Here is a 16,917-nt window from a genome sequence, read left to right as displayed (position 1 = left end):
TTGTAGAAATGCCAGGCTAGGGAAAACATAAAAGGGATGGATTGTGCCAGTGAGGGCAGACAGGCAGATTGCTCCTTGGAACATTGCTCCGAGGCAGAGGTACCCGCAGCTCCCAAAGATTATAGCTCCACAATTCACCATTTTTCTAGGCAGGGGTTGGAATACCAGTTGGAGACCAATTTATAGTCTGAGCTTAGCATTTACTCCATTAAGAGTGTCGTATTTCTCTGAAAAATACCCTACTGGCTGCCATTCCCAGCAAATAGAAAAAAAAAGATTAAAAAAAAAAATGTTGCAAAATAAGAAGWAGTCAGGATATGTGGGTAAGGAGGGATAAATCTGGCTGCTACCAAGAATAAAGAAAGTTTAGTCATGTGTCAGTGCCCACCCTGCCTTCACTAACCCTCCTACATATAATCCTTGCAGGTAGGTAGGTGTGTACTGCTTAATTTATGTTCAGCCTCCCCTCTTAGTAAATTGTTCCACTTGTGAACCCCCGCATACTATTATCTGACACATCCATTATCTTTTATTCAACATCTATTGCTATTTTCTGATCACCACATTTAGAGGGGAAAAAAGGGGCAGAGTCTCCACCTCTCTTTCTCTGTTTACACATGCTCGCACACACAAACACACACACCAATACACATGGAAAAGTTATTCCCCACCCAGGACTCCTCCTCTCACATCCATTTTGCTACTGTCTGGAGGGAATTATAAAAAAAAAAGGAGGAAAAAAAAAGAAAAAAAAAARAAAAAAAAAGAAAAACAGGAGGAAGGTGCAGATAACTCAATTGTGACTCCTGAAGACCCACTGAGACTCCTTACAAATCTGTCTTCTCTGAGTTGATGACCAGGGCTGATGATACTGAGCCTCCTCAGACCATGAATTATTTGGGAACAGGTATTAAAGCATAAAGTGTTTGGAAATAGGCATTATTTTTCAAATACCTAATAACTGTCAAAACTCGTCATRTGTATCAAGTCTTGACGGTGACTGGATTTTTACATTTGGAGAAAAGGTGCACTGAGTAARAAGAGGGTTTTATTTGCACTGCAATACAAAATGTGCTATCTCCGTGAAGTTGAGCATTTTCCATTCATGCCTCAATGCTGCTAAAATGACAATAARGTGAGATGATGACCTTACACTCCAGGCAGAGCTGTGGGATCTGCAAACAGGATCTGCTCATAGGAAATATTATTAAATGTTATCAAGTTTCTGACTGTCATAATAAATGCATTTAGAGGCCTGAAGGGACAGACTGAGCACAAATCTGACTGGAATATGAAGGGAACTGTGGACCACAAGCTAACTCAATAGAAACGAGTAATGGTTATTGATGGAGCAATACGGTGCCGGTCCCAGCCACGAGCTTGCACGGGCAAGCAGCAGAGCTGATGGAGGAGGTTTTGGAAAGATGGCATAGTCTCCTTCCTCAGCAGACGTGTGCTGGAGCAGGAATGCAACTACAACTACCTCCTCCCCATCTGACAGCCTGCTGAGGAGTCTTTCCACGGCCAACATCCTCCTGCAGCACCTGCCTGACACTGGGGTTCCGCAAACAAAGCTGTGTTGTTTCCTCAAAACGTGCCTTTGTTGCCTATCTCGTTTCTTTTGCTTCTCTGTGGCAGTTGGACATCCCCTATAAACATGTCCCACCCTTTGGAGGGGGGAACATCTAACCAAGCATGGAGTGAGGTACTATTCTTCATAATAAATATTTACCAAACATGATGCTTCAAGACAGTGCAGCACTTCTCTGGGAAYCTCCATCAGTGATGGAAACCAAGCCAGGCAGTGCTAGAGATCTGCCCAAGGGTCGCAATATCTACTATAAAAATATTTTCAGTTAGAGAGGTAGGAAAGAATATATGATTTTACCAGAAGATGCTGCTTTTGTCACTCGAAAGCTGGCTGTAATTACAATGATTAAGAAAAAAACAGATTATCAGCTAATCTCTTTGCTCCAGCAGCATCTTTATCATTGCTTGGGATTCTTTTTGAATCAGTACAAATCTGAAAAGCCCTTAAGAGATGTGAGTTTTAGGATTAGAGAAGGCTATACCTGCACATCTTGAAGCCTATGTTAGGTGGAATTATCAAGGGTGCAGTWTACCTCTTTGGCAAATATTGCCTTGCTTACAGCTACTAACATATTCTTCTCCTTCTGGAGCAAAACAAATCTGATGATGATCTTGAGTTCAAGAAAGTATAAAACGTTATTTAGTTAAGTTTGTGCTCACATAATTTTCGTAAGTTCCTCCAACATAAACATCTGATCTGTRTCTTAGGTCTGCTCTATTTTCCACCAACTCTCTATAAAGCAATAGATTTCACAAACTGAGATGACAAAGGCTTAGGAAATACTGACTCTTACCTTAATTTTTCTTTTCTGAGTACTCTTAAGTACCTTTTTAGTGAGACACAGGAAGCTGATCGGCTAGAAACATGTTACACCATCTGCAACAGTGTCTTTGTATCTTATCTTTGAATATGGAATTATAATTGAAGCTTAAACTGAGAAAAATATCATAGATATTTTAAAATCTGTAAAAAAATAGACAGATTCTATGTTCAAAACATAGCTCAAAAAAAAAAAAAGAGAAACATTTGCTGTGGCTTGGTTTTAAGTTTCTATGTTCTATATGAATCTCTACTGCTTCTATAATTGAACAAAAGATTTTGGTCAGCAAGACAATTCATGTAAAAGCACTACAGGATGTAGCTTTTACTGATGCAAGAAAGCATTTCCTATATTCTGTTGGCTTGTATTATATCTTATTTTCCATTCACATCTCCTGGCCAAATCTAAGAGCAACACATGAAATGCTACTCTCTCATTTTCATCTTTTCAATTAATTAAGATAGAAGCAAATCYCTCTCTTGCTCACACAGTCATGAATGTATGAGCACTAAGGCAGAATGGACACACATAAGCTCATTACTATCTGAATTTCAGCTTGATTTCAAATAGAAGAGCTTTTCTAGGGCTTATTGCAGATCTGAATATGTTTATCTGAACAGATTTTTTTTTTCAGTTATAAATAGTAAGACATTTGTTATTGCACAAGCTTATACACTGAAGGAATAAATAAAAATGCTGATTGCTAAAACACTAATGCATATACATGTCCACTAACACCTTGTCTTCTATGTGAACGCTTTCCTTTTATGCTCTTTCAAACACAAGCCTACATTATCTTTTCACACTGTCTTTAAAACTTGGGATTTTTTTTTAAGTAAAGAAAAGAATATTTCAGCACTTACTAACAATAGAAAGTATGTTTCTGAAAGGGTACAACAGTCTGTAATTATAAAATTTCCTAACTGCTGAAACAAACAATTTATGAAGCTCTGGAAGATTAATTTTGCACTGGTGACAAAAATGGAAGAACAAATAGGGGAATCAAGGGGTAATTAAATTTTTGACAGACTTACTTGAATAAAGACCATTAATTATATGAATGAATTATTTCTCTGCAACTTTGATTATACACAGGAAATAGATATTTGAGAAGAGATTTGATGGACATTACAAAGCTTATTAACCCCCAAAGAAATGATAAAATTAAAGAATTGCAGAGTGGTCTTTTCAAAACAAAAAAATACAGCTTTGTCTCTTGCGGAGATACAATGGGATAAAATCATCCTTTCACACTGCAGTTCATTATATATTTTCTATCAAGTTATTTGCATATGGAAATGATCTACACAGAGTCCATGCTAATTCCAGCGAGCCTACTGTAAATTCAGAGAAAAATTTGTCAGTCAGTGCAGTTACTCTGCACTTGTACTGAGCTCAGGGACTGCTGTGCAGTAAAAAGGAGCTATTTGCAAGTTTGAAATATTGTTGTGCCGACACAAAGAGGTTTGGGAACCATCACGCTAGGAATCTCACATACACACTGCAAGAGGAATTTCTAGACCCACTAATCCATTACAGCCTGGGGAGAAARGACAGGATAAATTGGGATGAATCACAGAATCATAGAATCACAGAATGCTTAAGGTTGGAAGGGACCTCAGAGGTCCTCTAGTCCAACCCCCCTGCACACGCAGATGAGGGGATAYTATTATTCCCCCTGCAGAAAGGCAACAAGACAAGGACCGACAAGGTTTTCAGATTAGACAGAGGACCTCAGGAGCTACATCTACGGCTGCATCCTCACTTCAATTGACTTTGGACATGCTYTGAGCTCTCTGAAACCAAATGGGACTTTCTGCTAAGGAAGCTCTTCTCCAGAGGTGCTCGCTGAAGCCTGCTCTTGCAACTCCCTTGCAAGTCAGCTGCACAGCTCTCAAAACTAAGTCCCTGCTCACCTAATGTCTAGTATTCACTCCTGCTGTAAATGTGAACAAGGCTTCAGCAGAAAAATAAGCCTCGGCCTCCAGGACTGTGGGCATTTCATGCTGCAACTTTTGCCAGGCAGATAGATAAGGGTATTAGACCTAAGGTATTAGGGTAAGGATAAGGGTATTAGACCTAAGACTATCTGAAGCTGTTGACCATAAAGCCATATTGCAGACTGGTAAGAGCTGTTACCATGCAGAGTGCAGTTCACCTTGGTGGAAGGATGCTGCATGTTTTGTGCTGTGTGCCCCATTAGTCTTGTTGTGAAACATCCCTGTGCTCAATGTCTGTCACAACTTTCAGAGCAGAAAATCTCATGCTTAAATTTTACATCTAGAACTCTCTAGCTTTCAGCCTTTCATTTGAGATTAAGCAATTTTTGAAGCTAAGGAACATACACCTCTTGCCCTATTAAAAAATATCCATATGCCTTGATTTTKAAAGTTGTTTCTTCTCTCCCAATGACAATGAAAATTTCAGCTCTTGCAGAATGGCCTTTACTTTCATAGTGTCGTGCAATTGGAATGCACCATCAATGARATTACTACAAAAATAGTATTTAATTATTCATTAGATAATATTTTACAGTACTCTCTTTTATAGTTTACTGAACTCCTGGACTTGTTTGCAACAATCTAAACACTCCTTATCTTGCAAAATTTTCTCTAATATAAAACATACATGCCTACTACACTTCAGGAATAGAGAAATCCTGGTAACTTGAGAAGGTTTCATTATTTACGTACCCCTTTTGCATCAATTACACCAGGTTTTGCATTGAATTTCACTGTCTTCAAACGGGCACGCTCTTTTCGTTCAACTCTGTGGAAAAGAAAATGCAAATAATCACACATTGATTACAGCAGTCTGCTGCATGATATATTTGATATGTAATCTCCCAAGACCTTTGGTCACYTACTATGCATCAAGTGAGCATTGCCACAAATTTTACAAATTGGAAAGAGATTTCAAGTCATTCACTCAGCCAAGCACAAATTTGCTGGCAAGATATGGGACTATATTCCAGGAGTTTTGGCTTTCTGACAGKAACAGATCTACATTCCCTCCAAACACAAATACTCATGTGGTAAAAACATAYTAAGGTACAATTGACTTTCTCTGACTAAAGCTGTCCAAAAATTTTTGCTTCTTTCCAAATTCCCTCAAACTTGTAAAGGAGCATTAATATGCACAAACATGCAAATGCCCGAGCTTTGCAGAGTCCTCTTCACATGACCACTGCTTAAATCTTTTGCAGTACTGAGTTTACAATGTCTGAGGGTTTGCTCTCAGCTCACTTTGGAAAATGAATGCAAATTAATTAATATTAAAAATGTTATGACTGGGAGGTTTTTCTGAATTTACTTATGAATAATGCTATTGTTTTAAAAACCTTATATAGAACTGAATTTTAAATTTCTCTTCTGAAAGATGGTGGTATGCTATCTGTAAGAACACAATTTTCAAGTGCAGAAAAATTTGCTTGAGGTTTTGTTTTATTAAAAGACTAAGCATCTGAAAAGAGTATTTCTAAGGAGAAGTACAAATACTCAGGGGCAGAAGAGCTATTTTYAGCCACTCTCACACATTATGGCTTGGATTCGTGTTCTTTTTTTAAAGAAACCTGCACATGCAAGCAGAATGAGAAGAATTTGCTTTTCTGCTCATTTCACTGGAAACCTCATTGCTAATAGGAGTGGGCGAGCTCTGTAGACAAATATAGCTTGGTCTGAACTACAAAGTGTGTGGCCAAATGGGAAAGGACTCAATAGCTACAAAGTGCACATCTATTCTGGGGTTGGTGGTGGAGGTTTTCTGGGCTAGTTCCAGCGTGGTCACATTGACTGAACATCTATTAGCAGGTGGATGCATTAGGTGAGGTCTGGGAACACATCCTCAGGTCCAATAAAATACAGACAAATCTAGTGTGCATTTGTCAAGACTATCATATCATATCCTGAACAAGGCTGAAATGATCTGGAGCTTGGCTCAGTCTGTTCAGTTCTGGCATCCATATATCTTAAAGAAAGCTGAAATGCTGCACTGAAGAGCCTTAAAGTGATTGGATCCTGATTTCCATGGTTTCAATAAATACAGATTGAGAAAAGACTTGTTATATTATACATATAGTATATATTATATATATTCTTACCTTCAGAGTGAGGAAAAAGCCTGAGATATAAAAAAATCTCTTTAGCAAATATATAGCAAAATCATTGGCCACAAGTCAATGCCAGGCAAATTCAAATAATAATAAAAAAAGTCCTGGTACACTTTTTAAATGGTTAAAATGCTTAGTCAGCAAAATAAACTTGAATAGGAACTTGTGACTTGTGACCTTCATATTGTAAAAGTAGGAAAAAGTGCCTATGATAAAGATCTATGAAAGACAAATTATTGCCCTTAGTAGAGAGGAAAAAGAGAAAAATACGGAAAATTCAATGTTTATCAGACTGAATAATTCAAACTTCCGTTCTTTTTTTTCTTCTTTTTTTTTCCCTAAATAATGCATGCACAATTTCCATTGTTCAAGAGACAAACATTATTTTTAAAACATGTGAGTAAAAATCAAAATCTCTTAGCATGCTGAAATGTATGTTTTAGAAATTTTACCTATGGGAAAACTATATACCTGCAACTACACTTGTAACGTTCATTTATATTACAAGAACTATATGTATTATAGGTTTAACCTTTTAATGCAGTATGCATTGCTGGGAATTCAAGAACAGTCTAGATAAAGGTAACCTCTCCCTGTAACAGAAACAAACCCAATGAAAACYGGGAAATTGAAAGAAAGGTGGAAACTATTCATTTTCTTATTCACTCTGACTAAAATAGCCCTTACTGTAAAAATGACACTTGCTACCTTTGCAAAACCATCTACAGAATTTGCTGATCCAAGCAAAAAAAGATTGATCATTCATCTATAATTGGAATTGCAGTTCTATTTGTCTAAGCTTATGAATTGCTCTAGGAAATCTACATTGAATCTTGGTAAGACAGTTTATAGGAGCTCAATATTGCATTTTTTATTTGACAATAAATAGCTGGGAAATCAGTGAGGTTTACAATATCCTCAAAATTGGTCAAAATATGATCTTTATTCCCTCTTCCACTGTTTCTTGCAAATGACATAAATATTCCTGTATATCTTAGTTCCTAAGTCTGGACAGTGAGACTACACAGCTTCCAACAATTATTTTTTAAAATAAATCTCCAATCTTTTCATAGAACAATAATTAACACAACATGTATCCTTCTGTCTGAGTGGGCTTATAGAGTCCCTACTGAAACAGAGGGAATGYTGGTTACTATAGTTACTGTTTAAATTTAGAATAAATGCATTTCTCTGTTAATATGGCATATTCACATGGAAATAGCTCAAATGCACCTTTCAAATTAAATCCATGTTATTAAAAACATATGAACAGCCTTAAACTAGCAGATGAATCCCCATGAAAATTCAGTAAGAAACAAAGACTTGAGGCTGTGTAATTGCCTAAATAGGATGGATGCCTTCTGAGAAAATAATTAACTCAAATGAACACAGCATTCTCCTTATTAATCTGTGTTAACATTTGAACTCATTCCAGTTTTGTCTAACTTCTTAAAACATCTGCTTTTAACTTCATTTCTTATTCCCTGCATAGAGAAAGATGGAACGAACCCTGAGGAATGTATCTTATTTATGTAATTCCTCATAATTGCCTTAGCACTCCTGAAGGACTCATTGCTATCGACAGGCATTGCAGGCATACAGAGMTGCAGATATGTTCTTTCTTGCCTTGAGTAGTATATAAATAATGTCATTAAGTGTCATTAATTCTCCAGGAACGCAGAACGACAGTGTTCATATCTGCTTAAAATATTTCCTGAATACTGCAAACATTTCATAATCTAGGACTATGTTAAGGACAGCACAGTGTTGCCTCCCATTAAAATTTCCCTTGCACCTTCCACAGTAGACCCTCTTCCTAGTTACTTATAGTTTACCTGACCTGCAAACTTCCACACTGAAATTTCATGTATCTCAGGGTGATACCTTAGTATTGCTTCYAAAAATGTCAATAAAATAGGCTTGCTGGTAGGGAATGGTTCAGAAAAACTAAATATTTTTGCCCATGTTCTAATAAATTCTTTAAGTGTTTTGGTTGAGATTCTCTGCTGCAATCATATGTTGGCCCAAGGTCTTGAAATATGAAATGTTGAAACTTGAAAAACTGCAGGACTTTATGGACTATACATTATGCAGTTTTTCTTCCCCTCCAACAAAAGGTATATCCCTTTTGGCTCCAGGCTGTGGTTTAGCTCTCCTGGCTAAGGGAGCTTTCTATAATTAAGCTTTCTATAATTAATACACTGAAGAATATAGTGAAGGTGGGGACTGTGCAAGGCAATATTGAGGCAGTGGCTGAGATACAGTCTTTGTCCAAGACCCTTAAGGAGAGGCAACAGGGGCATGACAGTGCAGGACAGCTAGCAACTCTAGAAGAGGAAATCATATCCTAAGTATTCATATAAAGGAATATTCAGTTTACAAATCAAGACCTCAAAAGTCAGGAGTAAAAAAAAAAGAGAGAGAGATGAAGATAAGAATCTACATTCATAGCTGAACGCCCACAAATACTGCAGAAATTAAGAGAAGAAAAAATTGTTCAGGATTGCARCTGGAATGGTGTTGTGAGACACTTCACAGTGACACTATGTAGATAAATTCATTAAAGATTACACAGATAGTACAAAAGATATGACAGGAAAAGCTCCAATTAGAGTACCAAAAAAGACTGTGAAGAAATTAAGGATTTGTTATCTCAATGTACTTGTACAATGTCTGTAAATGTACAAAATYAGAATTAATTGGAAGTTTTAGTTTGGTGCTATACTATACTCAAAGTGCTATACTTCTGAAAAAAAAAGTGACTGCCTTTTTTTCCCCCTAAAGAAGAGCAGTTCTGGCACAAAGCAGCATTTACAGAATCTGACATTGTGAATACCTAAATAGCATACTAGTGCAAATTCTTTACATTGCCTTAGGAGATAGTAGAATAATCCTCTCTTGCCCTGTATTTTGAACAATCAGTTGAGGAAACTGATTTTAAAGGAAGAAATTTAAACCATGTCAATTTTTCATTCACCACTGCTGCACAAAGCCAGTCTATCAAGGGCTTGTGCAAAGAATTAAAYTAAGGTGGAGGGTTCCCATCTGCCAAGTTTGCAGAAGCACAGATTTGCAGCCCTTACTTGCCCAATATAACTGTTGCTCCCATGCCATTTCTAATTATAACTCTGCTCATCAGAGCTGTGCCCAAGGGCTGGAGGAAAGCACAGATGCAGTTCTCAAAACTACTTCATGGCTCAAGTCCCATTTCACTTGCTTGGGGCTCATTGAAACTTAATGGGGTTTCAAGAGATGTTCAGAGACACCTACATCCTATACTCARACGTGACTTGGGAAACGAAAAGCTCTGAGTCACAAGCGGAGAGAGTAATGTTTAGCACCACTGGTGGGGACTTCACACCCAGCTTCCTACCCATCCTCCAAGTACAGCTGCCTGAAGAAGCACTGCAATGATCTAAGACCATCTAGGATCCAGGACAGAAGATGTTCTGTACACTTGGTCTTCTTGAAGGATGCTGATTCATAACAAGTTTAGGCATCAGTTGAGGTGACAAATATCCGAGCTGCCTCACCCCCTCCATCACTGGTACAGAGAGCTTTAAATCTCACTAAACCAAAAAGGAGTCAAAGTCTAGAGGAATAAAAAGAGCAAAGTGTGGCATTACTGAGACTAATGTGGCTACACTTGTTTCCAGGGTCTCTGTACTCATGAGGGAATCAATAATTCTGATTTAATTCTGATTAATTTAATTCTGATTTGCTTAAGCCCCTTATGCAATGGGAATTACTGTCTCATATGGAAGACCTAGGAGCAGGATAATAATGTAAAATCATACTTATCCAGTCATTTGGTGTGTTCAGGGTGTAGTGAAATGCCTTCTTTCTGCTGTTTTCACATCCCTGAAACCTTTCCTGGTAGTAGATATATTATGGTCCCTCTTAAAAAAAGAAGGTCCCTCTTAAAAAAAGAATCAAGTTTCATTCTCTTCTTTCCATGTATGGCTAGAGGATGCAAGAGGTGCATTTAAAATATTCCTCAGCCTCTAGTGCTATCTCACTAGTAAGTTCAGAGATTTCATTACTCAGAGGAGTCCTCTTCCAAGTCCTCTTCAGAGGAGYGAACTACAGGGATGCACCATGTAAAGGCACCCTCATATCTGAATTGTTTTGTTTTCCTGAGCCCAAACTGCTACTGAAAATAGGCCTCTGGGATTTTCAAATTGAGACGTTGAATTCTTTGTGTGCATTTCAGACAAAAAGAAACCAAGAACATCTCAACCAGATGTGAACATTTGTTTTGCTGTCTGTCAAGTGAAAGATGAAAAATGTGCTATTATTTATGGCCCAAATATGTGGACTCAGATTACAGTTTCTTTACTGCTTCCATCCTCTGTACTATTTAGCCTTGCTTACGTGAGGTCTGATCTTACAAGCAAAGGCCCATTTCCAATTTTTGAGAAAAATTACATTCCTGAAGTGGTATTTTTACAACAGAATATGCATTATTAAATAGGAGAGAACAAGCTCTCTTCCAGCTCTCCATCTCCAGTAACTTGCTTGTAAAGGGCAGCTCAGCACCTGTTCAATATTTTATAAAAATGGTAGACCTAATGCCATTAGGAAATGAATTCTCATAAAATTGGGAGATAACAACCTTATTCTGCTTAAAAGCTAAAGGCTGTTAGGAATAATTTAATAATTTCCCGCATTCTAAGTCCCAAATACTGACACTTTTTATGGCCTTTGTGAAAGCAAAGTTTATTTTATAATGAAAACTACCAATATATTTTGACTAATGGAAATGGTTGGCTGATTGGAAAGTATTTTCAGTGAAGCTAGCAGACAGTGCTGTTCTAGGACACAGGATTTCTTCCTTAAAGAGGTTTGCCATGATTGCAWGAGAACAGGGAGAGGAATACAAATACACATGCGTTTCCATTTTATTCTGTATTTATCCTTTACTGTTAGATTAGCAAGTACAATCAGGTAACACATTTTAGACAGTCGACATGACTATGCCATGTTAAGAAATTTCATCACTTGAGGATTAGAGTCTCAAGACATTTTTAGAAAGGTAGCCAATTTATAGGAGAATCATCAAAAGTATGTCAGCTGAGTGGATAAACATGTCCTTCTGCTAAACTGAGCAGAATAACAAATTTAAGCTGGCTGTTTGCTCACAGGGATTTCTGTAATGGGAAAACCTCTTCCTCCTTGTTCTGAAAAATGTTTGTGAAATACATTTTTTTCCCTGATTTTTAATGTTCTTTTCTTCCATTTCGCTCTGCAAGGGGAATGTCATGTATGTTTTTTTTGTGGAGACAGTTGTGCATTTGAAGACAAAAACAACAGGCAACATCTCTTGTAATAACAGAGATACAAGTTGAGTAACCTTTTTCAGTCAGATGTACTTAAACTTCACGAAAAATGGAAATCTTAGAATAATGTCTAATCTGTGAGTCATTTTGTGGCTGCACATGTTAAAAGATTTAAGACTAGCACAAGCATTTTAGTGTTTTGGGACAAAACTGTTGGTGTCCACAGTGGAGGCAAAAGTGTAATGTCGAGAATATAGGATAAGGCTCTTTTGGGGCAATATATAGGAAATCAAGCCTTTGCTAAATGAGATTCAGACCCACAGACCAAGCTGAGCTTGAGATACACGCACACCACAAGCAATACTGAAGGGGAAGGTTGCTATTGCATGGGGCTTGCAATCTAAGAGCTTTTCTACATGCAGAGACTCAGTAAAGTGAAAGCAAAAAGTAAAGTGAAAGCAAAAAAAAAAAAAAATGGAGGGGGTAAAATAAATGCAACAGCAAATTAAAACCACTTTGCTCCTGAATTAAATCATCTCTCTAGGATATTAATGCACTGAATCTCCTGCAAACTGGTTTCACAGCTTTGGTTGAACTACCTTTACTCTTGTGTGTATTTCTGTGTATTCTTGTGTGTATTTCTCCAGCTACTGCTGCTGCCCTTTGCAGAAAGTTGAGTCCATTTTGTTTACCCAGACAAGAGGAAACATAATAAGGCAAGGAAAAGCTCTCGTGATCAAAAAAATGGTGTATGAAAAAATGCAAATCTAAATCTATAAATCTAAATCTGAAAATCTAATGTAAATCTTATTCAGTTGGTTACTATTATAAAATAAAACTTTTTTTGGTAGGAGGGGAGCAATTTCTATGCGTGAGCAGTGGTGTCTAGTGTGTGAATAAGCCCCATGGACTGTGTGAGACATCAGTAGAGGGCAGGCCGACCTGCTGCAGCACCAGGGACATTCTGCCCAACATCACAGCCATGCACTGCTCTCACCTTAGATATAACGTGGGTTGGTGCAGAAACAAGAGAAATGTGTGCTGCATTTGTTAGTATTAGAGAATAACATTTATTTGCTGTTAAATCAGAAGTAGTTTGCAGCTTTTCATGCTAAAGTCCTACTGTTGCCAACATCAGTATGACATTAWATCATAATGTCTTTATATCTGGCTTCCACCCAGCTGGCTGCTCCGTGCCACGGTCCAGAATCACAGATAACAAATACCAACAAACACATAAAATTTTGTCTTTAATTGCAAAAATGATACTTTAACTGCTGTGATAATTTAAGGCTGCAAGATACTGAGCTTTTATGTAGTTCTAGACAGATTGCTGGGAAATATGGAGCCACTCTCACTGCTTTATGATGCTTTCTTCAGCAACCCACATTTCACCGTAATGTCTCCATGCCAAATTCAGTCTTAAAACTTGACTTTACAATTMTCAGTGTAGGGAGGCAACACTGAAATCTAGTTACCAATACCTTTCAAACTCTATTGAATCAAATATACGCTGGTAGCATATCCAACACCTTGGAGACAATAAAAAGTGACAGCTCCCCTGTAATTATAAATTATGATTTCTTCTGGTATATCGCATATGTCAATGCAAAGAGCATTGAATCTTGATTTATTATAAGTATTTTATCATATCTACTCAGCCTGAAATGACACTATTTGAAGGGTTCTGCTCTAGAAAGATATAAAAAGAATGCAAAACTAGACACTTGGAAAAGGGTTGCCATACACAATGCTGTAAAGAAACTGTTTTGTGTATATACATGTATTCATATATATTCATTTATGAAAAAAATATATAATACACAAATACATGTGTGTGTATTATATATATTTACACATACATAAATGCATGTATGCGTGTGTGTGTACATATATTGGAATAAATGGAAGAGGTCACAGGCTTTCAGAGCTATTCTGTATTGATTTCACTTATGAAAAATATAGGGATTATATATTAAATGTGGCTGTACTGGAGATTAGGRAGCAAGCCAGGGAGCCAAAAGATTCTCCCTTGCATTAATGCATGGATCTGTATGCCCTGCCAACTGTCCAAATTGCAAAAAATATTGATGTTCCACTGTATGTGCACATATGCACATACATATGCACACATGTACATATAYCTAAGAAAAGGAAGGTGCCCAAGTATAAATTAAACATGTACATCCCTAAAGAAAATGAATAGAATTAAATGGGGGATTGAAAAGAATAAGACAAATATAAAAAATCTTCAGCCTACAAACTCATAGGAACCTGGGCTCGTAGAACAGGCCACAGCCCAACAGAAAGCTGTAAATGCCTTTTTTCCTCCTGCTCTATTACAAGGAATATCTTAATACTAGATTTTAAATATGCCTCATTACATATACTGCAATGTGTACAGAAGTTGTTCTATAAAAAACCTAACAGATAAAAAAGTGCGGAGTAGCTTCAAGCAATCAGTTTAGACAAAGGTTTCCATTTTGCAAATGACTGCATTTGGTCAAATGAATCCCAAATTGACTTTATTTGGCATCAAGTCTTGGATGGTCAATAACACACATCTGCAGAGCAAATTCAGCTCTGAAATATTCAACTCTGGAAAGTGTGGTGAGTTTAATTCTCTGTTGCTCAGCCCCATATGCAGCCATTTCTCATCTTCATCTTAGTGTTCTTGGTTTGCATCTTGCAGGGGTGTAAACGACCACAGAAGATGCAGATAAGAGTGTATCAGTTTCTTTGGCTCACTGAGGACCAACTACAATCCACAATATTGGAGTAATCCTCACTTTTCACTGCTTAGACAAAATAAGATTGCATAATTGGAATCATTTTCTGAACTAATAGCAAAACTTCTTCCCCAAACTCAGGTATCATCACTACATTAATGCGGACAAAACAGCAATGCTGATCTTTTCAGATTTTCTAGTGAAGAAGTGGGATGACAGGTGGAGAGCATGGTAACTATTATTGCATCTTTACAGATTCAAGCCTTTTTATTTTTAGACTCCAGCCAACCTATTTTCATCTTGCTTCTCTTTTTTTTTCTTCCTTTTCTCCCAGTGTTTCTCAACTCATGTCTTTTTCCCTGCCTATATCATATGTCTGACCTTGAAATGGGAGCCTCTATGTCTGTCCTTCTTGAAAATGCTACCATGCAGGTATGTCATTAAACTTTAGACGAAGATATAGTACCACCTCTTAGGTGGTTGTCTGGCTTTGCCTTTYTTTTCCTTACAGACATATTGTTATGTCTGAAAGATTTTTATGGCTTTTAAGTGTGTGCACTACACCTTGAGAAAGAGCAAGCTTTGTGCATGTACATCCCTCTGTAATAATTAAACAATCTGTCTTCTTTTCCCATTTGTGATCCAATCATCTCATGATAGCAGTGCTTGCCATAGCAATGAATGCTAGGAAAGAATYCATTTTTCAGTATCTAGAAACTGTATTTTAATGGGCACATTTTCTCCATCTTAAAAATTATATTGTAGTTTCATTTCTATCTATTATATAGCTACAAAATGGCTTTTTGCTGAAAGATCCTGGTGTGATTGCTATTCAGACATGGTCCTGATTACAGAAAATAAGGTTCTTGCAAGTCTCCTGCCAATAACATTTGCAGGCCTTTAGTTAATTTTATGTGATTTAGGACAAGAGGTTTTATGAGCTCTATTCGCACCTATGTCAGCTCTCCTTGAAACACCAGTGGATGCTCTATAAAACATCACACATACAGTTTACCCTTTGTGAAAAAAAAAAGGGGGGGGGGCATGATTATTTTTATATTAATGCTAAAGTTGAAATTGCAATAGAACATTCATATTCAGTATGGGAGCATTGCTGTAAAAGGGAAATGTAATGTAGTTTGACAGATTTCATTTTCCTCYTACCCTTTCCATTCTTGACCCTTCTATAGCAACTACCAACAAGGGCACAAGCTAATACTGACTTGCGTGGTAGCTCTGATACTACCGGAGGCTASAGCCTGATTCTACAGTGTGACTAGGCAGAGTAAACAATACAGACAATGAGAAAGAGTCAGACGTTTATTTTCTCTTCATGAGCTGGCATGAATCCATCACCACTGAATATGGATTCAGATTTAGCTTTGAAAATAGAGGAATGTTCCTTCATTTACTTATATGAAAAAAAAACCAATATTGATCATCTCCCCGTTTCTAGGCAGGCAGAGATTAAATTAACAGATTTTGAAGCCAAAAAGTATCATTATATAATTTAGCCTGGTTTTCTACACAAGAGACCCTCCAAAGATTAATTCTATTACTTCCTCAAAAGAAAGACATGCAGTCTTGATTTGAAAATGTCACGGCATTCATCAAGCCCTCAGCAGTTTGATGCAATGGCCAATCACCCTGACATTAAAACATGCACTCTGTTTTAACCTGGAGATAATTCCCAGGCTTGGGTTCCAGGTATTCCTTTCTCTGCTAAAGCCCCTTAGTAGTTGGTGCTCTCTCTCCCGCTCTCCCCCTCCCTGTCTCTGATATGAATCACGTCACCTTTCCGATGTCTTTTCAGTACAGTAAAATAGCTGGAGCTCTTTAAACCTCCTGGTGAATACTACACCTCCCAAATCTTTGAGCAATGTTTTATTTTTTCACTAGGCTGGTGTTCCTGTCCTTGCAATAAAGTGGGAACGTTGAAATATCATAACCAAGGAGGTAAAATAGAAGAGGCTGCACTCACCTTCTCTTGCTGGGTATAACTCCCATCTCCTCACTGTCTCCTTCCAGAGTGACTCTCCTCGCCTGCCACCACTCATCGTCCGAAGCGTTGATAACATGAAGGATGTCTCCATACTTGAAACTGAGTCCTTGACTTGGCAGGCCACTGTCTTTGCTCTTGTCATAGTCAAACATGGCTCTGTGAAAGGAAATAAAGACATGAAAATAGGCAATTATATCAGCCTTGGAAGCATTTATTCTTATTTCAYCTTTCAAATGGAACAGGTCTTGCTCTCTGAAAAGCTTTCTTTGTAGTTCATCTTTATAAGTTACATTTTTCATCATATTTGCTTGTATGTAAGAGGAGCAGAGAAGTGAAGTACCTTATTAACTATTCTGTTAAATAAAAATTGCAGAGAAATCTCAATTTC

At 37.4% G+C, this 16,917-nt stretch overlaps 1 protein-coding gene across 2 annotated transcripts in view; it reads right to left on the bottom strand.

The window, feature by feature from the left end:
* DLG2 (discs large MAGUK scaffold protein 2) overlaps positions 1-16,917 on the bottom strand; it is a 597,632-nt gene that overhangs the window by 35,170 nt on the left and 545,545 nt on the right. For both annotated transcript variants that reach the window (XM_026034918.1, XM_026034917.1), the window contains 2 exons: positions 16,509-16,685; positions 5,105-5,180 (listed from right to left, as the gene is read on the bottom strand). In XM_026034918.1, the coding sequence (XP_025890703.1) occupies positions 5,105-5,180; positions 16,509-16,685 (253 nt within the window). The remainder of the gene's footprint in view (positions 1-5,104; positions 5,181-16,508; positions 16,686-16,917) is intronic.

The sequence above is a fragment of the Nothoprocta perdicaria genome, unplaced genomic scaffold (assembly GCF_003342845.1).
Source record: "Nothoprocta perdicaria isolate Ctin4 unplaced genomic scaffold, notPer1 scaffold_152, whole genome shotgun sequence".
Classification (NCBI taxonomy): domain Eukaryota; kingdom Metazoa; phylum Chordata; class Aves; order Tinamiformes; family Tinamidae; genus Nothoprocta; species Nothoprocta perdicaria.
This window is presented reverse-complemented; position numbering and strand designations above follow the sequence as displayed.